A 27,756-nucleotide genomic window follows, 5' to 3' on the forward strand; every position below is an offset into this window, starting at 1 on the left:
TTAAGAAGGTAAATATGTATCCTCAGCAATAAAGAGGTCTTGGTTTATTTTTCAGACACCAGAAGGTCACTTCATACCAATCATCTGTAACTTCATTTCTACAGGCTCAGGGTATTGTGTCATTTTAGATGCTTTCTATGTATGGATATTCTTTTTGCTGAAAGAGATTTATTGCTACAACTGGAATTAAGATCATGTGTATTTAAGTTTCTTGGAAGTATGTTTCTCTTTGTACTAAGAGTATATGACAACAATAGATAAGGCACAGTTGTAATCTGTCATTGGTAGTTTCCTAATCTTTCTTGGACTTGAAAATAACATTGTTACTTTACAGAAATGAAATGGTATAACATTGTAAATACTACCTTTTTAGTTCTGATTTTGTTCTGTGTAATGAAATTAATTAAATTAGTATCCCATTGCCATCTTCTGCTTTGACTCCACTCACAGACCCAGTAAACTTCACATGGCTGAACTCACACACATGAACATGCCCAACATACACACATATACGTGAAGCTGTATATTTATTTACACCTGTACCATGAACATGCATGTTACTCAGCCAGAAGTGTCAGAAATGTTGGCCTCTATTACCACTGATGGTTCTGTTCTTCCTGGTCCCTTCTGTTTCTAAGTTTAGCAAGTTATTTCCCAAAAATATCTATGATACTTAGATGTATTTCAACATGTGGATTAAGTGAATGTCATGGTTTTTTCTTGCCTTTCACCTTTCAGTAGCAAATACAGTACAATACCTGCTATGAGTCAAAAGTAATAGTTTTGATAGTAGTATGACAAACACGTTCCTGTCAAGAAAGACTTGTAAGTCTAATTTGAAAGAAATTATGTCACTACTTTAGTTGAATTTATGGAAAAGTCAGCACAGTGGCTTTGCCACTCATTATCACCAGTTGTTTAAAGTTTGTATTTTGTCACTATTCTTCTTGTCTACTGCCATCCCTTAGGTCCTGATACACCAGGTCAGTCTTGTTATTGCACATAGAATCAAGCTTTAAGCTAACACCAAATATTCTTGAATTTCATATGTAAGTAAAAATATTATTTAGCAGTTGATGCTTCACCACATGTTCTCAGAAGAGATACATGGAGAGACACAGCTGAGTTTCACCTGCCAACCTGAATGAGAAGTGATGTTGATCTTTCTCTTTACAGCTGAACTGTTAATATCATTTCAAGCAGCATGAAATTTCATGCTCTCACTAATCTACAACAAGTGTTCAAAGGGTATAGTGCCTTCCTAATGGTCTTGTTCTTGCACTTTCCACATACCTGATGAACATAACCCTCACAAACACAATTACATGCAATAACTCAAAGACCAAGAGCTAAGGTTTGGTATCTGGAAAAAAGAAAAAAAAAGTAATTTTAAACTAGCTTTATTTACTAGCATATGGGTTTTTTTGTTGCAAACAACAGTGTATTCTTAATCCATGTAGAAAGATACCAGTATGAATGGTTATTGTATTTAGAACAAATGTATTTAAAATAAAAACACCTGTACCAGGGCATAAGAATGTAACATGTTGCAAAAGCAACTTGTGATAGCACTTGTGATAGCAGTGGTTTTATTTTAATTTTTTTTATGGTATATATAGTAAAGATGGAGGTAAAGGTTTTGCATGGGGGAACGATTCAATACTGATTTCCTTCTGATGTGGTGGATACATGTCATATTCAAGGCCTGCTTTATCAGTTTCTGGCAAATACAGATTTGGCAGATAGATGGAATGCAGCTCCACTCTGGTATTTTCAGAGATAACCTTGGTAAAAAAGGAGGTTTTAATTTTCAAATGTGAATGTGCCTGAAGCATTTTTTGTCCTCCTCTCAAATGATCTAGAAGCTAACAGCAAGCATACATCACATTTTGGGATGGATATCTGTTCAGAACCATGAAGCTGTAAAAATACTTAAAGATTTGAAGCCTTACCATTTTGCCTGGATATTATACAAGCCATGGATTTGATAAACAGATCCTGTTTGAAACTTCATGCTACCAAGTAGTTGCCTTTTTCAAAATAAATTATATTGGGACTGAGGTTCTCATCTTAAGTTCATTCCAAAGTACAAGTATTTCAGTATTTGACAATAACAAAAGGAAATTTAGTGTACTGTGTGTTTGTAGCTTGGTGAGCTTCTTGCTAACCTGAAACATGAGAAGCTTTAGGAATAGTATAGTAAAAAAAAATTACATAAGAGTATTTCTTTAATGAAAACTGTGTGTAAAATGAGACATCAGGAAAACTATTCACTAGTTTCTAAATGAATCAAAGTTTTTATGGCTAGTGGTTTCATGTGCATTATTTTTGTGCATGTGGTGGAGTCTGATAATTAAAGGCTGGTTTTCTACCTCTTTCTGTATCTTGCAGGCATACAGGAGTTTCCAGAAAATATAAAAAACTGTAAAGTCTTGACAGTTGTTGAGGCAAGCGTAAATCCAATTTCAAAGTAAGTTTGTAAATTTTTTGATGTTTTATATTTTGTGCAAATATTACTGAGTCTTGAATTTGCCCCAAGATGTGTGCCAGCCCTTGGAGGTGAGAGCAGAGTTCCCTGACAAATACCTTCATTAACCTTGCTGCACTGTGATCCAGTATAGCTATCTCATTAAAGTGCTTTGCCAAAGTTAATAGGCTATGTGGACTATCCTTCATTATACTGTGTAGCTTTGTCAGCTTGCTAAAATCCATCACTTCTTTGTGACTGTAGAGAAATGTGCAAAGAGTTTTCTTAATAACAAAAATTAATTCTGGTTTAATATGCATTTCTGCTATAGTGACAGAATTAATTTGCCAGAAATTGCCACTGCCAGAGATACAACATATTCTTCTGGGGAAAAAAGGGGTTGTGTATTTTTTAATTTAACCTGTTGTTTCCAGTTAATGGAGATCACAAATTTGTAGCAAGACTACTTTTATTTATTTGTTGTTTTTATTGCCTGCAGACATTGTTCTCAATACTTCAAATAATTTTGAAACTCATCTTATGGACAACAACTGTCTAGTAGGACTGTAAAGAAATTCACCCCCTTAATTTTAATTTTATCAATATTTAGGACTTCAGTACTATACTGTTACTTATGAAAATATTACTTAATGCTCTGAATACAGTTGAAACTAAGCTACTGCATTATTTTACTTCTGTATAGGCTGCCGGATGGATTTTCTCAACTGTTAAACCTAACACAGCTGTACCTGAATGATGCTTTTCTTGAGTTTTTGCCAGCCAATTTTGGAAGGTAAGCTGAACATGAAACTATATCTACATTTAATTTCAAGTTTCTGCAGAGCAGTTTCTTCTGGTTCTGAAGCAAACTGGATACTGAAGAAAGGGGAGAAGCATATGTTATGAATTCGCCGTAGTTACAGGGAATAAAAGCCCCAAATCTGTATCAGCAGCTTTTAATTGTGACTTTTGAAGGACAGAATGCTTATGAAGGACATAAAACTCATTTACATTCTTGTTTCTTTTCCATCGCTAGTCTGGTAAGTAAGGAACATGAGTATTTTTGAAATTTGTGTTGCTTGTCCTGCAGTAATTGGAATGAAGCAAATACTGACAACTGTAATTCCACTTGTCCTGCCTGTCCTGGATGCACAAATTACTTCATGAACAACTGGAACTCTCAAGTCCTTTATTGTCAGGAATATTTCTGAAAAACCTGGCATATTTATGGTACGCTGACTATGCAAGACTGTTGCATGTCATAGTTTTAGTACAAGATAAATACTAATCTGCTCCCTCTGTAAAACAGATCAAATCTTGTCAGCAAAAGTGAAAGGGTAATACTCATAAAAGGAAAACTCCTTGATGAGCATGGGTAATGCTGTCCTTATCACACTGCTTGTAACCATTTCTGCAGTTTTCCCCTCTCCATTCTTATGTTATGCTCTCTTTTCCTAGATTGTCACTTTCCTGATCCATCCCATGTCCAGCAACCATCTCTTTCAGAAAATACAGCTATTAGTTAAGCAATCATTAGTTAAGCTGAGTGAAAAAATGGCCTTGGGCTGTGTGGCTATTTTTGGGTCAGCACAGTTTGCAAGAGATTAGCACAGCCCCCAAATAATGCTGCAGGGGTTGGGCAGATCAGGAGAGGAACAATGGAACATAAGCACAGGTGCTCTCCACTAGTGACCATTAGTTTATTAGTCATCTATGACAAGAGCTGTTGGCTTGTTCTTCCCTTTTACCAGTCATTCCCTGATGAATGATTACATTCTACATGCTACACATTTAGCTACACAGGTGCTTATGATGCAGAAGCATTATTGTCATGCTTTCTTCTGGTGCACAAAATTTGTGTTTCAAAAGCCCTCATTAAGGCTGAAGAATATCTGGAATATGGAAAGTTTTGTTGGAATTCTAATGATTGTCTATGCTTTTTTCTGTTTTATTTTTAATAGTCTAACCAAATGGCAAGATTTTCATAGTAAAAACAGGCACTATGGATGAACTTGAAGACTTCAGGTTGACACAGCTGAGCCTTTAAGTAGTTAATTTTACACATAATACACATTAAAAATTCTCACAATTTTTTCCTTGTCCCTGTCAGCTTCTATAATGCTTAATGGTTAGTGAAATGGTGAAGACACTCATTACTAACATAATAAGAATAAACCAGTTACTGAAGACAATTTGAAAGCCAATTCTCCACTGTAGAATTTTTCTTGATAGTTATGAAGAATTCTGCCTTGTTTGTTAAAATCCAGTGACTTGCAGCATTCTGTTGTATACCTAGAGGAATGAATTTTTAAGTATTAATCTATGTAAGTTTACCTGCTAAAACAGTGTTTCATGGACTACATAGTGTTCTGTAGCAAGACAGTGTTTAGTTCAAATACATTGGAAAACAATGAAACACTAAAATACCATCTTTGACATTAAATACTTCTCTACTTTAAGTGATGAGACTGCTCTGCCATCCCACTATTTTACAACTAGGTATGCTTTCTAGTGCAAAGTCTTTTCACTTCTGCTTCAGAATATGGAAATACTTCTCTTATAAACAAATAAAAATCTCTGGTAGAAGCTTTTGAAATATTTTATCTCATAAATGGCAAGCTTTCAGTTTCTTCCAGTTTGGTGCATTATTTTTTTTTTTTTTTTTGTATTTGCTCTTACTTTTCATTATTTAGGAATATGTGAAGTAACTGAGTTCTGTTGCCTGCTCTTACTGGCAACTATTGTCAATAATAATGTCTCCTAAAAACGAAGCCAATACATATTACAGCTGACAAGATTTTTATGCTCTTTGTGTCAGGTTAGAAACCTGGTTTCTTACATTTTTCTCTCTTGAGTATTCATTGTTTCTGCAGTTTAATTGCTGCCATTTCTCATGAATGTTGTCCCCCATTCTCTCACCTGCTGTATTTGTAATGTTCTCATGTCCCTCAGTTTATTAGACTAAACAAAATGCTGTTTCCTTCTGGTGTGGTAGGTTTTCCTTTGTGTCTGATTATATTAATATATCTTGGAGCAGGTTTCAGTTTTAATTTATCTTCTTTTCGGCAGAGGCTGGTGATATCTGTAGCTATATTTAGAATTTGAATTGAGATCTCTTCATGGCTTGTACAGTGTCATGATTGTCTTCTTGTTTCTCTCGGAAATGTGGTTATGCTCCAGTATTCCAACTATCCTTTTTGCAGCTGCCTAGTGTAATTTCCTACATGATTAACTGATGTATTGGACAGCTCAGTTAGAAATGGCTGATGCCTACAAGGAAATCCCAAGTACTTGGCTTGGTGCCATAGCATCTTGTCCTTTTTTCTGATTTTTTTTTAGTCCTTAAGGCTGTACAGGTTTTGTTGGTTTTTTTTTTTTCCATTACAGTGTCTTACTATATCACTGTATTGTCTGTGATATAAGCCAAGTTAAACATCTTTTCTGATGCTTAAGAAAATATCAGAAGGTTGCTATTAAAAGATGCTGAACAGGATAGTCCTAGAAAGGGTCTTTACGCACCTCTATCTCTACTAACCCGACACTCAGCCTGATGCTTAGGAAAGAAGTTTTTTGTAGTGGAAAGCACTTATAGTATATCCATGCAGTATTTTATCAGATTTATCTCCATGTGTTATTCTTGTCTTCAGAATTTGTGCTAAAGCTTTTCATAATTGTGAGGTCAATTGTTATGCCATCTTTATTCCTCCTTTTTTATAGGTATTGTATATGTGGTATCCTTCAGTGATGTTGTTCTTGTCTGGCCTGTTAGACTTACTAAAAGTCACCAGACTTTTGATATGATGTGCCCATTCCTTTGGAATTCTCAGGTGACAAAGTGGGGGTTTTTCCTCCATTCCCAAAGTCAAATTTGAATGCACTGATATTGGCACAGATCATGTCATTAGCCTTCATGGCAGTGTGGAGATATCTGAGAATTATTATCCTGGCCTAAGACAATAGTATCTATTGTATCTGAATACATAATATGTATTTACATTTAAATACACAAATATATAAGCAGAATGTGTTAAACTGGAAATTTACTGCTTGCTTGTTTTGAGACAGAGTTTTAAAAGGGAAACATTATTTACTAATGGGTGTTTAAGATAAGCAAGGATTTATCTTCAGTGTAATTCTAAAAATCTGGGAATGTTGTCTTTAATGGGATATTGCTTCCAGAGCCTTTTTTCTGTGATATTGCAATTAATTTGCTTTATATCTACTTTCTCAATAATTTGCCAGTAGTATCTGTAGTATTAGATGGTTTTAGTAGTATCTGCTTCAGGATATTTTTTGCATAAATGTACAGTGATAATCAAATTTAGTTACATATGTGTATATATATGTTTTGCAGAAACTTTTGTAAAGGCAGCCTGATGCATAAGTTCTATTCTGCTTGCCTTTGCATTTCAGTAGCAATTTAAAATAAAAATACTCTGCTCTAGGAAAACTGCAGAGGAGATGTAAGGAACATGTCTCAGTGCAATATTTTTAGATTTCCAAGGAATGACTGCCTGTCACACAGCAGGTTTCAAGTGTACCTGCTGCTTGTTTCTTTTAAATTTTTACAGGTGGTATTGTTTAAGAAATCAGATTCAGGAAGGATATTGATCTTCTCCTGGATTATTATTCATTTAGAGATTTTGTTTTTTTGAAAAGTTGTGCTGCATTTTAAAAGCAGGCTAAGATGGTTATCATTAAAGAACAATAGTGAAAAATAATTTTAGAATTATTACGGAATGTATATTTCCAGTTTTGTACATTCGTGATGTGCAGATAGTTGTGTGGTGATGGGTTTTTCAAGTTCAGAAATTAAATATTTCTGTATAAGTAGGACAGGTCTTATCCACAGAGTGGCCCAGATTAATAAATTTCTGCCACTATGAATTCCATTTCTCCTCTAGTATAGATGAATCAGTTATTTTCCAAATTAAATGCCACTTCTTCAGGTATCTTATGGCAGTTCAGATGCTCAGCTCAGATGGATGCTGGATGCTTGGCACCAGCAGTTGAAAAATGAGCTAGACCTAGTATTTGATATTTATTATTTTGAACTTGAATTAGCTCTTCAAGTCATAATGGAGGAAGTGACAACTACTTCAGTCCAGTATTTCTTATTAATTACTGGAAGAAAATTATGTGTTTAGACACAGCCTGTATGTCCCAGCCAGATGAGCTTGAGAATGTTCTCCTAGTAGCATCGGCAAAGCTCTACACATAAGAAATTCGGGATTTGTATCTTCAGTCTCTTGGGGCTATCTGAGCAAAGATTAGAACAGGAAACAAGGTGACAAAGTTACGAACATTTCTGTCACAAAAGGCAATCTTTAAGTTCACGGAACTAGCTTATTGCAAGTGTCACACAGTCAGTTCTGGCTAAAGTCAGCAAAGTGTGGGTGTGCATATTTATAGTTCAGTGTGTGAAGGGAGATTTGCTGCCACTACATTCAACGGAAATTTGACTGCATACATGAGTTGTGAAGAAAAACCTACAAACTGTGTAGCTATCTTCCCTGTCATCAAAGCAGAACACCAGCTGAAGTCTAATGCAGTGCTTGGTTTAAAAATCAAAGCCCAAATTTTTCATTCATGTCTGAGGGTTCTTAAAAATTCTGTTTTGTACTAGATTAGTATCTTAGGGTGCTGGTAGGGTTAGGGTGTCTAGGAGTTCCTTCCCACTTATATTCTAGATCAATAGCAGTGCTATTACCATGAATGGGGGTTTCTATTAGGGTACTCTTCCACCATTGTTAGGATGTTGGGGGTTTGTGGTTTTTTCAGAAGTTGGAGGGAGGAGGTTCCCCTCTAGCAGTTGCTACCAGATGGTGACTGCTGCTTGCAATGCTGGGCTGCACTGACCTCTCCTCTCGTTCAAGGTGACTCTCACATTCTTAGGTTATTTGTGGGCATGGCAAATTGCTGCTTTCAAACTCATCCAAAAATGAGTGAACGTCTAGAGGAAAAAGAAATACTCTTTTCAGCTTTCTATTTCTACAGGAAGTATAGTTCCTACCACCTAATTAAAATTAAGGTTTTTTTCTCTGTCCTTACAATGCACTAGTTAAGCATCTTCAGGAAAGACTGGTCTATTCACTAAGCTCCTTTGTGAGTCAGGGATCTTAATGCCCTGTTTTGTGTTGTGTGAGGGCTGTCAGTGGGTACAGTCCAATCTGTATTTAAACTAAATCAGTTTATTATTTTTTTAACAAATAGAGCTTTGTCACTTCTGTCCCAATACAAAAAATTCACCGGGAATGGTACATTGCTTGTATGTGAAGACTGCTTGGAACTCACCTTGGCTAAGCAGCTAAATTTGGGTTTAGAGGCTATTTGTCTTGCAACCAAGGATTTACTGGAAAAAAGTCAAACCACTTTCTAACAGAAATATCAAAATGTATTTAGATGGTGACTAGAAAGAGAATATGGAAGGAAATCTGAAAAAAAATTTAAAGCTATCAGGTGGAAGACTACAGGTGTTCCTCAGATACGGCTTTTCATATTAAACTGTTGGGTACATTGACAGTAGTAGAAATCAAACATCTTTAATTGTGCAAAGTGATCCTACGTTTCTGTTACTTCCTGTGTACTTTTCATTATGACAGTGACATGTACCCATAATTAGTCCAATGAAGTGTTCCAAAATCTTTGGGATAAAGGGAAAAAATGTGTTCAAACAGGTGCAGAAAAGCAGGCAAGATCTAGTTTGTTGCTTTATCAAAATCAAACTCCAACCAATTAATTAAAAATATCATGCAAATTTTGCACAATTTCCGCTTAATGTTACAGGAAAGAATTTCAAACTCACAGATTTTTTTTCTTTTAATTCTGTAATATAAGTAAGTTCAGAGATTGCTTTTGTCATTTAACACAGAATGTTGTAGTAATTTGTTGTGCCTTTCTGTTACAGATTAACTAAACTCCAGATATTGGAACTTAGAGAAAACCAGTTAAAAATATTGCCAAAGTAAGTATACTATAGTTCTAGAAAATCCTACAGCATTTGTTTCATTAATTCAGTTTGTACCTCTCTCCTAAAATCTAGCATTTTTCTTGCAATTCTCACTTACTTGATCAAACAAGCCCTTGCTGATGGTGATGCAGTTCCTGCTGTTTCTAAGAACAAGAGCAATGCTCAGAATTTTCTGACTGGGACTCTGGGGCTCTGAGCAGGTTAACAAAGATATGAGAGGTCAATGAAGAAGGAAACAGATCTCAAAGATGGGATGTGAACAGCCACCTGCAGAGTCATGAATATGTTGTGGTGTACTGTAAAAATGACCTTTCTCTGGCAGCAGAAATCGGTAGAGTTGCTGACTTTGCTGCATATAAGAAGTTTAGGTGAAGAAGAGGAGGGTCTAACAACTGAATATTCATTCTGTCCAACCCACGCTAGGAGGCACTTGCTTGCAGCAGGCTGAAGTGGAAATTGCCAGCTCTTCAAATACAACAGCCAGTTTTTTTAGTGACTGTAGCTAATTATATGCCTAAGACATGATCAAGATTTATGTTCTATTGGGATTCCCTTTTTAAGTGCCTAGATACTGTACTGTGGAGTCTGCTGTATAAACAAGCCAGAGCTCATATCGGGAATGACATGCACAGCATCAGAAAGTGTGAATTTACATCTTCAAAGTGTGAAGCATTCTGTCGTATAAATACTCTCAATTCTCTTTGGCTCTCTCTGCTATCACTAGTTTTCAGCAGAAAAAAATTAGAGGATATGTAATTTAGAGTGGTAGTTCTCTAAATTAAGTTACTCCCAACTGAGGAACAGTAGCTATAATTAAAACTTAGAGCTAATAGAGATTTTGTTTATAAGATCACTCTGACCTTAATTGCCATAATTAACACTAACAGCGTGAATTACATTACATGTTTTTAAGAATGTAGTTTACTCTTGTAGTGATGAGACAATAATACACGCTTTAATGTGTTTGAGTCAAACATACTCTCTGTTGAAGGTGCTGGGAAACTTTTTATTGACTTCAGTGTTTTCAGAGTTCTATTCTTGATTGAAAACTAAACAGCAGCTGTCATGAAGAAATCCTCTGTTTCATGTCCATCGTAATCTATAGTACAGGCTGAGCTGCCAGCTTTATTATCTATTCTGGTACTCTTATATAAAATGCTATATAGCCTTAAAAAGTGTAGAAAATACAAAGCAGTTTTTTGATGTTAATAAGATGTAGCAGTAGAGGGTAATATTTTTGTTATAGAATATCATTATATTTTCTTGTTTTCCTGTGACTTTTATATTTGTAATATTCTTACACTAAATTCTTTCCTATTTGTAATAAGAAATGTATTTGGATAAATTCTACAGCAGCAAACTAGCCCTCTTTCTGAGTAAAATATGCACATAATTTTTGACACTAAAGCATGAAGTACTTGAAAGAATGTTAATCAAAATGACTAATCAGTGCCAACACACTGCATCAACCTCACTTTATGCCAAACTTTTTGCCAAATATGTATCATTTTGTTTGGAGCTTATCCACAGCCAGATAATGGCTGCAAGTGGCAGCATTATGATGCAAAACATGAATGATGAAACTATTTCTACTGAAAGGAAAGCAAAAACATACAGAGACTATTTTAGAGGCATTTTTCTGATACGTAAATTGGGAAAATGGTCCGGTAAAAATATGGTACTTTTTTTTCTTTTTTTAAAGCTTCTATGGCCTAATTGTCAATAAAAAGAGTAAGCTTTTTAGAAAGAAGCAAGTTATTTGAGAGTATAATTACCATGATTCAGGGCCCAATCTTGCCATGACACAACCCCCCTTGAATTGTATGCCACTTGATGGAAGTTGTAGTGTTAACCTTAATGAAGCTGTCTATACAACAACAGAACTTGAGGCATAATTTAGGCTATGTGTCCCTTAGGGTTGAGTTCAATTGATGCTAGGTTCAATAATATTAATTATGAAAGAGGCTTTCAGTTTATGGGAGGGATTACACAGTGCCATGTCAAAGATGAAAATAGGTGTAACTCCATGAGCTGCTTAATGTTTGTTTCAACATTGTTTGGCACGGTATTTTCCTGCTACCATAATGTTATTGAAAACCTTGTTCACATTTTGTCTGAAGGTATTTCTCTGTCAACAATACAGAAAAGCAAGGAGATTTTAGTCCTAGAATATCTGTGCAAACAGCAGGGAAAGAAGGAATATGTCAGAGACCCTCATTTTGCAAACACATTTGTGCATGTTTTGTAGTTGAGTGGATGTATTTGCTACATCAGTCGTTGTGACAAGGGGAAAAAAGGGCCCCAAATCAATAAAGCTGTCCTGTTATCCTGTCATTCTTACATAACGTCGGCTTAGGTAGTGTGGTCTATGAACTTTCAAAAGCTACAGAATGCTCTGTTAGATCCTTTTAAAGGAGTTCTTCAGCAGTGCTTCTGGGACACTCTTAAGGGCAAATTTGTTACGAACATACAGCACTAAAATTGCTATTGGCATGGTCTCACAAAGCTTTGAGAGATACATTTTCTGCAGGATTTCAGAGGGACTCAGATAAGTTCAGTTAGAAATTGAAAAAGAATGTTTGTTGGCTTACATTCTTACATTGATAATAATCCTGTTCAATAGCTTCAAGAAATGAGAAAAATTGTTTCTTAGAGTCCTCTGAAAGTAGTTTCGTGTTTTATTGGTTTTTTTCTTTCTTTAGGACAGTAGGAAAGCTAGAGACTTTCCTTCAAAGCTTGTGTATACTATTTGTACAGTACAAAAAAATGCATCTGCTGCTTTTGTCTTGGTCTTTTTTTTACCTGCTTATGCTTAGTTCCTAGTTTGTCCCCAGATTAATTACTCTAATGTCATGAAAATCAAATTTCTAAACAAATGTTAGTATCCTTACTGGAGATTATTTCATGAATAATATTAATAATTACATTAAATTACTTTCAGTAAACATTACATTTTCCAATATATAATTTTTGAACTATATGTTCACAGCAACTGTAAATCTTACTGTATTTAAATATAAACTGAAGCTTTGAATAGCTGCATAGAGCATCTTGTGCTCATGCAATTGTTTCTTGAGAAAACTAGTATGATAGTCTGACAGTATACTAGACTCTACCACGTAGCAGCTCTTATATTTAATTTTTCCAGAATTTTATAGTATGTACACAGTTGCAGTTTATATAGGAAAGTTTCAGATACTACTAATCATTCCGTGAAAATCTATTATTAAATAAATACATCAGTATGATTTCATATGAGGGATTCACAGTCTCTTAAAAAATACTTTCAGGTAGAACTGCTGTTGACTGTGAAGTACCCATTGTACAGACCACCATGCACAGTGGTAGATAATCTCTGTGGAGTCCCCAAAGTGAACTTATATAGAGGAAAAAATGTTTCCAAAACACAACCTGAAGTAGTGGGTTTTATTTTTATTTCAGACATAGATTTAGTATTTGCCATAAGTTAGGTTAAAGCGTATTGGTGTGTCACAAAATCCAGTTTAGTAATCTCATTTAGTGAGTAAAAAATTAGGGTTCCAAACCACATCACATGGAAGCAACGTAGCAGCCTGGAGAGGTCAAAGGTGGTGTTGGATACTGTGATTCAACAGTGCTCTTCTCTGTTTAAACTGATCACTGGGCAGTAGTCTTTCATTGAGAAGAAAGCATGTGGTTAACCAGCCTTTGACTGCTGAATTGTGACTGTAGGTGAAAAGCAGAACCACTAAAAAGAAGAGATGTGCTGCTGCATTACTCTTTATCATGAAGATTTCTTTGCTGATTTTAGTTTTTGCAAGCTCATCTTCCAGCCTCAAGTGTGTTGCAGTATACTCTTTGTGTGACACTCATCAGTCTGCAGGATCAGTAATATGTGCCTGGTTGACCAGTGTGTGAAAAATTTATCTTTAATTAGGGAGCATTCAAGTTACAGAATAGCATCACTAGTTAATACTGTTTACTAGACTTTTGTAAATCCGGAAGATTTGATGCAGCTAATATTTTCTTAGACATAATTCTTTATTAATGCCCTTTCTGTGCAGAACCATGTCCAGACTGACTCAGCTGGAGAGACTGGACTTAGGAAGTAATGAATTCACAGAAGTGGTGAGTTTTGCCTTAGTAAAGAACTCTGCATCTTTTATAAATCTCTTTATCCTTTGATCTATTTTTAACAAATATGAAAACATAAACATCATCTTAAGAGTTCTGCTACCAAGCATTTGTACCTTACACTACTTTATGGAACCTGATATAAAAATTATGTGAATGGTGTTATGAATGAGAATATGTTTTTACTCCATTTTGAAATAATACTCTGTTATATACTGTGGTTACTGTACTGGTAAATAATTAATAGTAATATGTGTTTGAATTAGAAACATAATTGTTTGGCTTAGAATAAATTCCAAACACTTACTGATTATCTTGTATTGAATGTTACAATTTTTTACATAACCTGCTTTTATTACTGTGCACAAACTATTTAGATCCAAGGGAAATTGAATTAAACTTGATTGTTGTTCAAAGAAGTATTTAGAGTTGATGGGCTCTGATTTTTTCCTTCAGCATGTATTGACTTGTTTCCTGTTTGTGGTCTCAAAGGCAAATACATCTTGTTTTTAAGAGTCACGTAACATCTCTTTGCTTTTACTTTTCTGGGTAAAGGAATTGAAATAGAAGTATAATGAAACTTGCTGACCTGCAACACAATAGAGTCAAGCCTTTGTGTGCCACCAGTGGAACTAGCTGAACACTTGCCTAATGATGTAGTTTGGAAAACAGGGGAGTGTATTTGAGGAATTTTTCATTATTATGATTAAACATCTAGCCTGTACCACGACTGCCATATTCTCATCACAGGGTAGATATTTGTGTGGGAGCCTTAAACCAATGTTTAAATTATGACTTCCTCTTGGAAAATGAGTTAGTGGAAGTCAGGACTGCAACTTAAGCAGAAATCCTGTCTATTTACTATATAACAAAACTTACTTAACATTTATCTGAACTTGATTGTACTTAAGGTGCAGTAGAACCTCTTTGTATTTCTTTCTCAGAAGGAAAGTTTAAATAGGAAAGCACATGCAACATAGATGTTTACTAAGATGGGGTCTTTCCTTGATAAACAAGACTTTTTTAACAAAAAGTTGTCGTGGAAACACATTCCTGCACTTCATTTTATGGATGGAATGGTTTGCTTGTATCATGAAGATGTACCCTTTGTTGATAGAAAAATGAAATTTGTTTTGATTTTCCCTCAAACCTCAAAAAATCACTGAGGTTTTTCAAAAATGGGTCCTCTGAGTTGATGACATTTAAGGGTTTTTAGACCTCCTCCATCAAAATTGTACGTAGAACGTGTACTTAGAGTGTGTGCCTATTGAAAAATAATACTGTCTGTAAAAGACACCAAACCAACAGAAAGCCTTTTTCTACAGATTATTTAGTGCTGTGGTCAAGTTCTTCAAAGTTTTTGTATATCTGATATATATTTTAATTTCAAAAGAGAATTATCTGGGTTTCCTTTGATGACCCAGTGAAAAAAGTGGGTATAGCAGCTACAGTAACACATTACTAAAGTTGCAATAGACAAATCACTGGAGTTATTTTTGCCGTTCACTGGGTTTTTTCATAAGATGTTTTAAAAGATGGCTTCCCATTACAGCCTGAAGTACTTGAACAACTGAGTGGATTAAAGGAATTTTGGATGGATGGTAACAGACTAACACTTATTCCTGGGGTAAGTTCTTTTGCTGTGTTAAACATAGAGTATTTTAAATTACATGGGTACTTGCTTTGTCAGTGATCACGTACATTGAAGTTGTTTTGTAGTTTCAAGTGTTTCTTAAAGCCAAAAGGCTAAATGGCACTTGAATGCTTAACTAGTGCACTTAGAAATTATCACGGATCATGAGAGCTGCGTTCAGTTTTTGTTGTTGTTTCTTTTTGATTGAAAATTATATATTTCTTATCTACAAATTGTGTTGCAATTCAAGAAAACGACTAAAAATCCTAAATAAAATTTAGGTTTGCATGGCCCTTCCAAAAAGGGAATAGTCTATGTTAGACAGCAAGCGGGAATATACAGGATAAATATGTTGTGTGGATTTTTACTGGTCACAGCTGTAAAACAAGCAGTGCCAATTCCAGTTCTGTGTAAACAGGGAGCATTGTCAGTTCCTGAGAAAACAGTCTGTTGACTTTACATGGGTTCTTGACATCTTTCAGGATTACATGTGGTCCAGGCTGACCTATTATTACAGTACTTGAAAACCTGTGCTTAAGTTGTAGCAAACTAATAAATGGGTATTTGAAATCTGGGAAGCAGCTGGCTTGTTTTCAATTTTAAAATCACCAGCAGTCGTGTGAAATGTGGCCTTCCTGCCTGATCAGTAGTCTTTGCTACTGTTTTTCCTTCAGCTAACTCTTAGGTGGGTGAGTGGTTTGATTGCAAAGTGCAAGCTGAGCTGTGTTTTGCAGTAAAATAAAACTGTATTTCTGATAGTGAAGATTTTAATGGAGTAGTGTGCATGAATTTTAAATCTTATGCTTGATTCATACGGAATAGTAATACCAGTTTATATTTTGTTTTGTTTCTGTCAGTTTAGTACAATTAGGGATTCATCATTGTTTTTAAGGATGCAGTTTTACACAAAAGGCAAAAATGGGCATTTAAAGTCTGCTGGGGCATAATGATACCCTCACATTATGTGTCTCTTTCTGAAGTCTGTTCTAAAGCTTCAATTATTTGATTCACAGTAGCTAGTCAATGTGCAGAAGACTGACTTTAGGGGCATGCAGGGCTACTGTGGAGTGCCTGTGTGTGTGTAAAAACATCAGCTGTGCTTATCTGCACAAAACACTTCATCTGAAAGTTTGTATGTTTTACATAAAATTGTATTTCAGCATTCTAAATCTTTTCCTCTGACATTACACTTGAGAGGTCAAATCTGATGGATTCTTTTGTTTGAACTTGCACTTTCTAGAATGCGTTCTTTTTTCTTGCTTTTAGTTCATAGGCACTTTGAAACAACTGACATACTTGGATGTTTCTAAAAACAACATTGAAGTAGTCGAAGAAGGTATTTCAGGTTGTGAAAGCCTGCAAGACCTACTGTTATCCAGTAATTCACTTCAGCAACTGCCAGAGTCTATTGGTTTGTATCTTGAGTTAATTCATGTTGTTAAAAGCCTATAGTTCAGACACAGAACACTTGAAAATACAGAAATTACATTCTAGATATGCTTCAGTTGAGTAGAAGTGCTAGTTCTTGATAAAGCTGTAATGCAAATAACTTAAAATGGTTTTGGAGCATTCTTTACTTCATACAGTAGTTTGCAAATGGGTGGAAAATGGCTGTCTCTAGCAGAAAAAAACCCCAATTTCCTTTTCTCCCTGCCCCCACCTGCCTACCCAAATGGTTGACATACTGTAAACTGGCAAACAAATTCTGTAAGCTCATCTCCTTATTTCCTTAGGAATACACCACTATAGGAATGCCAGAGAATAGAGATGTGGTTGCTTGCCCATAATGTTGGGGTTTTTTCCCCTCCTTATTTAAAGTTAAAACTCAGCTTCATGAACTCAAATGTCCATTTTGATTTACTTGTTCCTATTATTATAGGTTCTCTGAAAAAGGTGACAACACTTAAAATTGATGAAAACCAGTTAATTTATTTGCCAGACTCCATAGGAGGGTAGGTATTTTACCAAAATAAGAAGTTGAACTGCCTTTCTGAACACTTTTTTTTCTGTAACAGTGGCTCCTCTTTCATAGTTTTTAATAAATACTTGACTTAATTTCTTCTACATGTTAATGTCCTAATACAATTTAAAGCATCTTCATATCTTAGTTGTACTTTGCAGCATGTATGTTCCTATCACTTAATACCAGAGGACGTATGTTCCTCACTTACTGCAGCCACCAGTCTCTAAAACAAAAATTGAGTGTGAAAAAAAGATACTTAGAGTCAGCTTCCAGAAATTGGTTTTTTTTGGCAGTAACATGGCTGTGGTAGATACTGTAAATGATTGCCCAATCTCAAAAATCTTGTAAAAAGTACATATGAACGTGTATTTATCTTTTATATATATATATATATATATATATATATATATATATATATATATATATATATGGAGAATTTTCAGCTGTCCATCAGCAAGTTTTTTTAATATATATTTTGGTGTTTAGCAATTTAATTTAAAACTTGCAAATAATACCAAAACTAATTCTCACAAGTGCTGTAAAAATGTACCGTATCTTTCTATTTCTTTTCATATATTTTAATTAATATAGGTCTTCTTTTGTTGTCAGAGTTTACAAAGTAATGCTTCACTGCCAGATTCTTAGGTTCACGGTCTCTAAATATTGAAATTCTTTGCCTGTTCAGAAGCTGCACTCAGCTCTAATTTGTCAATGATCTGTCCCATTCTGAATGTTTTTAATGCCTTACACTGGATGTTGTCATGTACTACACAAGCATTCGATGTTGCTGGCCTCACTGTTTTCATTGTGAGGACAGTGTAAAGGAGATTTTTAAAAAATAAGCAAGCTCAAAACAGAACCAAAAAACCTGCAATCAACTAACAGGAAAAAACACCCACTCTAAAACCCATTTTAGGCCCCCAGGAAAGGATTCTTCCTGGATTTTAATTCCTTGGGGTTATTTTGAACTACACTAGTTTTAATTAATAGTATATATTAGTTTTAATTAATAGTAATATTATCTTCATTTAAACTGCAAGTATTCAATTAATGCTCAATTAATTAAGCTGTATAGATGAGTGAATTTTTTTTTTGCAGGTTAATATCAGTAGAAGAACTGGACTGTAGTTTCAATGAGATTGAAACATTGCCTTCATCTGTTGGGCAGCTCTCGAATATAAGAACATTTGCTGCAGATCACAACTTTTTAACTCAACTGCCATCAGAGGTATGTATTTAATTGCAAGTCTGTAAAATGAATATTTTAATGTGTTTATATGGTTTGTACAACTTGTGAATAACAAGTTACTAATTTTTGAGAGGATTTTCTTTGTGTGCATTTTTAAAGGAGGATGTATGCAATTATACAAGTTTATAAATAATGAAATTTGATTTTTTTAAGCAACAAGTAGGAATTCATTGCTGTGTATTGAAATGAAATGTTTAGTATGTAAGAATAAAATTTCAAGGCAAAATAGCCTCAATATTAATTGTTTTAAAACAAAGTGCTTCATATTTTGTTGAGAATATTTCCATATTTACGTTGTGAAGATGAATTAATTCTTTGTTATTTTTTTCTTTTAGATTGGAAACTGGAAGCATGTAACAGTGTTGTTTCTGCATTCTAACAAGCTTGAATTCCTCCCTGAAGAAATGGGTGATATGCAGAAATTAAAAGTCATCAATCTGAGTGACAATAGGTTTGTGAATGCTTTTAATCAAGTAGAAGTTGTATAAAATGCAACAATAACATAGAGGGATTGTTTTGAATCCATTATGGGTGTCACACATATCTCAGAAGCTGACTGAGATGTATTTAATGTATTATTATTGTATTCTGGATCTTCCATTTCCATTATATTGAGCTGTCTTTGTCTTAATGACTTGGTAGATACATTGAAGTGCAGCTTTTCTACATTTGTGATTGTTAGCATGTATTTTTCTAGGGCATTACTTAGGTTATTTTCATAAAACCTGACTACTACTTAAAGATTAATAGCTTCTTGAATTGAATGTGGAGCACCCAGCAGTATCATAGGATAGTGTGGAAGGGAGAAAAAAGAGTTGTGTTTTATTAGAGATGGTTAGTAAAAATAGACAAAATTTGTAGTTTTGGGGAATGGTTAGTTTACAGAATTGAAGTATACTGGGAGAGAAGTCTAGCAGAGCTCTCCCTCCTGTTCTGTCAATCCATCTTCTCTGTCCTCTGTAGCTTGATTTATCCTTTACTGCCAGAGCACTGATCATCTGGGATAGCCCCTTCCCCGTACATGTGTCTTGAGAAAAAACCTGATTTTCAGGTGTAGCGCATTTTTCCTTAATTGGCATGTATATTGACAGATAAAATGGTGAGGATTCAGATTTATTAATTCATGTTAATTGCCTTTGTGTTAGGTCACTCAGTTGAGTTGAATTCAAGTTACAGTGTTACTTCTCTATTTTAAGCTATTTGCTAAACGGGGCAGATACGAGTTCTTCTTGTTTGTTTGAGGTGTTTTTAACTTGAATTTAAATTACTTGCTGTAGCCCTTCAGCTCTCACTATTTATTAAGTTAACTTCAAATAGAAATGTCCTTTTAAAATATTTTACAGGCTAATGCAGGATTCTTTAAAATCTTAACAGTGCTGCTAAATGTACTTACATAAATTCTTGTAATTGACAGACTGAAGAATTTACCATTTACCTTTACAAAACTGCAACAGCTCACTGCAATGTGGCTATCAGACAATCAGGTAAGATTTTTTAATATTGAAAATAAATTATTCTTGGCTCCATTCCTAATGGGATTGACAAGAACAGAACCATCTGTTAAATAAGGAGACCTACATTAATACTTTCCGGACATTACTGTGTCAATTCTCCTGAAGTAACCAGTACTGAGCTTACGTGTCTGTGGAGACTCATAATCCTGGAGTTCTGTGCTGTGAGGAAATGCTATTTAACATATATAGGGAAATTTTTTGTTTGTTTGCTTTTGTTTTTGTTGTGTTTTCTCTGGGTTTTTTGATGTTGTCGTTAGTTGGTTTTTTGTTTGGTTTTTTGGTTGGTTGGTTGGTTTTTTGTTTGTTAATTTTTGGGGTTTTTTGGTGTGGTGGTGGTTTTGTTAGTTCAGGCTAATCTGTGAGGGAGAGTTAGTGCTTGGTAAGTTTGAACAAAAACGTGTAGCCTGCTGTTCCTTTCACAGCTATACCAGTGGGGAAACTCAGCGTGCTTGGTTTTGAGTTAGGTTTCTTGCCACACCTTTGAACTGTGTGACTGTTCAACTTGGAAGCTGTTAAGCAATCACTCATGTGCTTGTATTTTTCTTTTTATTAAAGTCCTTGGTATTATGTTGATTTTCTGAATTGCATTATGGTGTACAGGACTGTCAGAAATCCACTAGCCTTAGACGTGCACTATTACTAAAACAGTAATTTCAAGAATCCTCTGCCCTTCCCAGTAAGGATTGGAGGATGTTCAATCTGGTGTCAAAATGAAAAAACAAGTGTGCACCATTTTTCCTTTTATAAGATTGTCTGCAGCTTTAAATAGCTAAATGTGCATTTAGCTATTAAATCTGTGCATTTCTGATCGGTGTGCTTTGGGATAGTGAGTACCAACAAAAAACTGGGTTACTTTTTGACTACCTACTGGTTTTTTTTCACAAGAGCTGTTGCTGAGATTGTCCTCAGTCGAAAGCCTGTCATCAGTCAAGTACAGACATATTAATATCTTCATTTTGTGAAACTTATTCAGAGGAGAAATAGTTTAATTCAAGGGAGAGTAGTCTTCAAAGTCATGGGACAGCATGCTCTGTGATATGTAGGTCATATTTACTTTTTTATATATATATTCTCATAACATAGCCTTCTTTCATTCACTTTCTAGTCTAAACCACTTATCCCTCTTCAAAAAGAAGCTGACCCTGACACACAGAAAACAGTACTTACTAATTACATGTTCCCTCAGCAACCAAGGACTGAGGAGGGTAAGTAGGGAATTTCTGAAATTACTGTCGCAGTGGTCACTTTTGAAAATAATAATGGGAAGGCTTCTTGCTAATATGATTTTCACTAAATAATGCTTAATATGAGTTTGGAGTGTACTTGTAAGAGATGATGAGTTGTGTCTGATGAATGAGAACAGTAACTTAATGAGATTTAGATGGTGGTAAATTCTGGATGAAACTATTTCAGTGAGTAAGGTGAGCAGTGGACTGACAGGAACATGTGCTGTAGTGGTTGCCACTCCCAGCGTGACACCCTCATTCCTTCCAATAGCGCTTAATGGTTTGGGGTGAAATTCTCTTAGCAAGTGTTAGCTTCAAACAGACTATTTTAGCAAAATGTTTCCTCCATTACCAAGTACGTATTTTTTAAAAAATACATCACATTCTCTGGTATATTTTGAAATGAAAAAAAAATTATTCCAGAAAAAGCATATTGCTCACATGTAGTTTGAACTGTTTTTATAAAAGCTTAGGCACAAAATTTTAAGCTCTTTCCAGAAAGCTGTTTCAGCGCAGTTATGAAATAGTTAAGGAAACAAGTAACATTCCAGTAGTAAGCCCAACAGGAGTTAGGGAAGGAGAGTTGAATAACTTTATTTTTCCATTTGGTTTCCCTTGCAAGGAAGAGTAAAAAGCTTGTGCTGCTTTAACAGAAATGAAGTGGGGGGCAATATATTAATGGAAGTATTAATATATAAAACGGACAAGCTCCAGCATTTCTTTTTCCATGGCACCAGTGACTAGTACATTGACAAAGGAGTAATCAAAAATATAAGCAAAAGCAGTAAATTGAGCATCACTTTTAGCCTTCTAATGTATCTGCAATACCTCTGATAGAATGTGAGAACTGGGAGATTCAGTGAAGTTCAAGACTGTTCCTGAAATGTTCTCTCCATTGGAACCCTGTTTTTCTCAGGTTCTGACTTTTTGTAGAAGAAAAATTTCTGTAGATTGTTTGGTTTCAGCTGACAGAATACCTGTCTGAGGTGGTAGTTCCAAAAGGAAAGTTTGAGGTTCAACAGATAGGGTTATTAAGTTGGCTTTTGGTCAGAAAGTCTTCATAATGGTGATAGTTTATTATAATATTTTCAGATGTGTTAAAATTTTAAGTCTATCCAATAAATGCAGAATAATAAGTATTCCATTGCACTTACTGAGTCCTAAAATAAAGTATTTTTCTACACTTAATAGACAGCAGGTATTGAAGTTGTTAATATAAATAGTCTTGGTATTGCTGGTGAAGGATATACATTTTCTGGGTGGTAATGGCAAATTTATTAGACTATTTTGTCATGCTAAATGTAACTGGCTGATGTAACACCAAGACAGGGTAAAGTAAGAGACATTAGGTACCTACAAGACTTTTTTAATCTCTTCTAATGTTAAGCAAGAAATACTTGTATCTGAAGCCCCTGTCAACTGCATAACTGCTGCAAAATCATGCAGATTAATTTAACCTTCAGTTTTAAATGCTTAGATTGCTTTAAGATTAGTAAGAATACAGTTTTTTCTCAGTAAGTCAGCCTTAGTTTTCTTTTTTAAATTTTCATTAAATGAAATCAGATGAATGTTCCTACCTGTGCTTAATGATAATAAGTACTGATAGTAGGCTATCTAAATCTATACAAGTATAATTCATGTTTATATGTATACACACAAATACATTATTTCAGATTTATGTTTAGAATAAAACCACTTAGCAGAGTTCTGAAAAGTTTCAAGTCTGAATGTTAAGACTAGTGTACAGCTGAGCACATGATTTTCTTTTTAAAGATAGGGATTTTTCTAACATAAAAGTACAACCAAATTCACAAAGCAGTGGCATTGCATCTAATCTTCAGTTAATGGTGCTGCTAGTCCTTTATGTTTTAGAAAGAATTAATACAAAAGCACACCAATCCCATCCAAGAGAAAGAAAAAAAGTATGTTTTGTTTTGCATGGTCTAGCCTATCTTTATAAGAACTTCTTTGGCGTTTTTTTTCCAGTTATGTTCATATCTGATAATGAAAGTTTCAATCCCTCTCTGTGGGAGGAACAGAGGAAACAGCGTGCTCAGGTGGCATTTGAGTGTGATGAAGACAAAGATGAGAGAGAGGCACCACCTCGGGTGAGTATTGAATTTATTTTTACATACTTGATGCTTCTCTCTCTCTTACTTCCACCCTTAATATCAGCCTTTCCTTACTTTGGTTATGAGTTTCACTCTGCTGAATAAATCAAGTCATCAATTTAGAATGTCTAGCAGGATGAAACACTATGGTTTCGATTTTTTTGTTGTGTTTGCTTTTAGTTTGGGCATTATTTCACCAGATCATTTTCTGCAGGGCACAGGGGAAGAACTGATGCTGATACACGGCACTGTAGGACTTAACTACGATTCCACCTGACTAATGGTGCTGTGGAGAGCAAGTGGGGAAACCATGATAAATCCTGATTTCATTTCAACTGAATGACAGTTGGCTTAATCCTTGCTTGGAATCATTGGACATGCTGGAGGAAAGGGAGTGAAAGTGATTCATAATCTTGCTTAGTTCTATAAGCTTATGTCTGCCTGAGTGCAGGCAGACTTGAGTATCAAGGTGGAGATTCTAGAGTATTCAGTGGTCTGGCCTAATTAATTATTTGTTTTAAGGCTTATGTTTTAGGTCTGACATTTAAATAAATGTAGAACCTTATTGCTTTTTGTTATACAGGAGGGCAATCTGAAGAGATACCCTACTCCATATCCTGATGAACTCAAGAATATGGTCAAAACAGTCCAGACAATTGTACACAGACTAAAGGATGAAGAATCTACCGAAGATACTGCCAAGGAGTCAAAACGAGAAGTCCAGACAGTTTCTGTAAAAGATGTGGGGGTAAAGGTTAGAGATAGCATTATCTTCTGGTTTTGCAAGGAATTCCAAAGACTAAAGTATCATTGATTCCTTTTAATTCTCTTCTCCCTCCCATCTGACGCTAAAGCAAGACAAGTTGTTACATTACCTAACCAGTTTATCTCTTCCCCACCTAAGGAGGTCTGTAATAAACATCTGGTCTGCAGTAGCAGTCTTCCTCCTGCACTAAGAACAAGAAAAGTGACCTAATTCTCAGGCAAATACAAAGGTGGATGTGTTAAGGAGCTGCCTTCTTTGGTTTCTGGAGGATGGCATCTTTGTCATCTTCTGATCCTCTTTCATCTGCCAGACTTCAGGATGAAATTTGGATAATCTCTAAGGCTTTTACTTCTCATGACTGAAGGCTTTGTGTGGTAACAAGCAGTAATAGCAGGCTGGCAAAAGTGTCCCAAATCTCCAAGAGCATCATGCAGCATGAGAGAAGATAGCACTAGTTTTTGGTGTTCACATAGCATCATTGTAGGTATTGCCTGTTTGATTTTTTTTTCACTTGACAGGAAATATAATGGCACATGTCGACACCAGTAAGGATAAGAGACTGATTGAAGGACTATACCTTAGGGACTACACCTTAGTTATCTGTGGCGTTTTCTTAGCATTTCATACCTATGAAATTCTGTTCTTTATCATTTCAGAGCTCAGATTTTTCCATTCCATATTTTTGCAAAATATATAGTGCTCGCACTACATGTCGCTAAAAGCGTTTCAGGATGCTTTCTCTGCTAATATTCTTAATTCTGTAGACCTCAGAAATCGGTTCGATAAAGAACAAAGCCGACGAGAGAAAGCAATATTCAGCAGGAAGCTCTGTGCAGAAGCCTAGTGAACCAGAAGCTGAGCACAGCACTGCAAATTCACAGATGACTGCACTTGTTAAAACCTTGCAGAACACGAAAACAATTGTCAACCATGAAGACATGCTTGAGGTATGGCGTTGCAATGAGCGTTACAGCAGTCAGAAATTGTGCTGGTGTTGTATTGAGTTTGTTCTTCTGGGAGATGAAAAATTCTGTTGACAATAGAGGAAAATTGCCCTCCATCAGTGTTGAATTTATCTGATGGTTTTCAATGCACTATTTTCCTTGCCTCAGATTTTATTAAGTAAAAGTCAAAACAGCTATTAAAAAGTTCATAATAAAAGATGCGTGTATTTGAACAAAAATAATGCAAACTCAACTAAAAGTTGATACACACTGTGAAAAGACTCATCCTTTGATGGAATTCCCCAGTTGTTTGACTGTCAGTACTTCATTCAATAATCACTTTTAATTATTGTTGAAAAGAGAAAATATCAGATCAGTGGTAGCAATAAAAAGTTCCTGTATCCAAGTGAGTATACACATGCATTTCAAATGAAAAGCATAAGATAGGTTTAAAAATATTTATTCCTCTGTGTTTACTAGTGAGCTGTCAGGAATATTACTTGCAATATACTTACCTCTTACAGTGAAGGATTTTAAACTTCTGAACTTTGCATCTCTCTGATAAACACCACGTATTCATTTATTTAGAAAGTTTGAGATTTATGACAAATTTTGGAAGTTGTCATTCAATCAGTTCCAGTCATAATCTATAAAATACTTTCTTTGTAATTTCAACAAGTGATTTTTTTCTGCCGGGTAAGCTTTGGAATGTGCCCATATCATACAGTGAAAAGACTTGAGTGACAGGCAGTTGTGGCTGTCCCTGGCTACTGCCCCAGGGTTCCTGCTTCTACATTCTTTTTGAAAATACTGGTATTGACATTTTTTCTTTAAAATGTGATTTCAGAAGATTGTGATAGTTGTCTACTGATAGTGACAGTAGACAATTCTTTGTAGCTGTAGTAAGCACATGAGTCAGGTACAGTGAAGTCCTTGTGTCTGTCTATTTCCTTATTTACTGCTGGTAATCCTGTTGCAGAATCCAGATACCTAAACTTTGCCTGTGTGTAAGCTTTTCATTTCAGCATTGATCACACTTGTATGTCCCATCCAGGAGGAAGGGAATGTGGTAGGTGCAGTGGACAGGTCGATTGTTCAGCTTATAGAGAAAAGCTGAAGGTTTTTTATTTTTTATTTTTAATTAGGACTGTTGTAGCTTGTTCGCTGCATCGCAGTGAAGCTTGTCCTTCCTGCAGACCTAAGAATTGGCCAGCTAATTGGTATCATGGGAAGGTGGTACTCCAATAGGTTCCATGCATTAAGTGTTCTAAAACAGTAAGAAAAAGTGAATATTGGCAGACTTTTTTTGCAATTTGTAACATGGATTTCGTAGCAGGAAGCATGTGTACTAGAAAGAAATTTCGCTTTGAGGAAAGAAGTTTTGATGGGGGTTTGTTTCTTCAAAATACTGGGTTTTGAAGATAAATCATTATAGGGTAGCAGTAGGATACTGAATCAATTGCATGGCTGCTCTTGCAGCAGCTTTGTCTGTTAATCTCCCTCATAAGTGTACTGAGTTCCATCTTTTGGTTCAGAACTAGGGATTACTAGCTTAAATGTATTCAGCACTGCTTTATTTCTCTGCCATAGCTCTTGAAGTCAAATAACTTCTTTTCCTTTTGGAATTTACCCCTAGCAAGCTACCCTTACTCTGTTTCTATCTAGATTGGGCAAGCCAAGCTCCTTCAGTCTTTTCTCATAGTGTACCTCTCCATTCCTAGGATTCTCTTGGCTACTTTGTAGCTATTTCTGTTTGAGCTCTTTTCTTCAAAACCAATACCCGGCTGGTCAGTCTGTGATGTTTGTTGGTTCAGCAAACTTTGTGACTTGGACTCAGCTGGATGCTCTCGCCAGTGGTGGGATGAAGGCTTCATCTGCTTGCTCCAAGTAGTTTTTTGCAGTTAAAGTTACCTAAGTGTCATCCAACAGAGTTCAGCAGTGACAATACAAGTTTGCAAGTGCTACTTCTTACAGATAATTCAGTTGACTTGCACTACAGATGCACTACTAAGTTTTTTGCTTTGCCTGTGTTTATGTGGCTCATTTATCTTTTTACCCCTTTATTGTTTAGTGGATGATAATTTAGATAGCACTGACTTAACTTTGGGCTACTCTTCAAAATGGATAGCATAAAGCTGTTTTTCCTTTAGCAGGAGTCAGAAGAACTCTCCTCTGATGAAGAGATGAAAATGGCAGAAATGAGACCACCACTGATAGAAACCTCCATAAACCAACCAAAAGTGGTAGCTCTAAGCAATAGCAAAAAAGGTAAGATACTATAAAAAGCATTGGAAGTGTTTTATGATTGGGATAATTTCTTGACTAAAAGTGGCTACATTTTCAAATTAAATTAAGTAAAAGAAGGCTTAATTTGTATGTTTTAAAAGAGATATTTTCCTAGTTAAGCAATGAAAGTGGGAAAAATTGCATATATTTGAGTGCATGCTAGAGAAACCTGCATTGATATCCTAATTTTCTTGATTCTTGTCTGTTTAAGTCAGACAGGAAGAGAAGGGTGTCTGTTTTATGGGGTTTTGAGCTTGAACACACTTTTGATGTGCTTAAGAAAAAGATTTCAGAAAGTGATATTTATATCGAAAATACTCTGTAACTCCCCCTTCACCCAGATTTTGTGAATTCTTGCTGCAATAGGTAGCTGCTATAGGCAGCAGTATGACTTTTTAAAATTTCTCTACAGAAGCTGTGCTGTCTTCCTATGGTTTAAGAATAAACTTTCCTTGTGAAAACTCTTTCTTCAGAATTATTTTACACTTTTATTTTTCTTTGCTCTCCTAGCATG

At 35.3% G+C, this 27,756-nt stretch overlaps 1 protein-coding gene across 6 annotated transcripts in view; it reads left to right on the forward strand.

Annotated features, from left to right (window-relative positions):
• The window catches only part of ERBIN (erbb2 interacting protein), a 117,132-nt gene that overhangs the window by 67,813 nt on the left and 21,563 nt on the right, over positions 1-27,756 (forward strand). For 3 of the 6 annotated variants that reach the window (XM_063423957.1, XM_063423954.1, XM_063423958.1), the window contains 15 exons: positions 2,392-2,470; positions 3,171-3,260; positions 9,375-9,431; positions 13,481-13,544; positions 15,103-15,177; positions 16,450-16,594; positions 17,063-17,135; positions 18,245-18,374; positions 18,731-18,846; positions 19,810-19,879; positions 21,015-21,114; positions 23,122-23,243; positions 23,830-24,000; positions 24,777-24,959; positions 27,107-27,224. In XM_063423957.1, the coding sequence (XP_063280027.1) occupies positions 2,392-2,470; positions 3,171-3,260; positions 9,375-9,431; positions 13,481-13,544; positions 15,103-15,177; positions 16,450-16,594; positions 17,063-17,135; positions 18,245-18,374; positions 18,731-18,846; positions 19,810-19,879; positions 21,015-21,114; positions 23,122-23,243; positions 23,830-24,000; positions 24,777-24,959; positions 27,107-27,224 (1,593 nt within the window). The remainder of the gene's footprint in view (positions 1-2,391; positions 2,471-3,170; positions 3,261-9,374; positions 9,432-13,480; positions 13,545-15,102; positions 15,178-16,449; positions 16,595-17,062; positions 17,136-18,244; positions 18,375-18,730; positions 18,847-19,809; positions 19,880-21,014; positions 21,115-23,121; positions 23,244-23,829; positions 24,001-24,776; positions 24,960-27,106; positions 27,225-27,756) is intronic. The other 3 variants (XM_063423960.1, XM_063423955.1, XM_063423956.1) reach the window with 2 other exon arrangements.

The sequence above is a fragment of the Prinia subflava genome, chromosome Z (assembly GCF_021018805.1).
Source record: "Prinia subflava isolate CZ2003 ecotype Zambia chromosome Z, Cam_Psub_1.2, whole genome shotgun sequence".
Taxonomy (NCBI): Eukaryota; Metazoa; Chordata; class Aves; order Passeriformes; family Cisticolidae; genus Prinia; species Prinia subflava.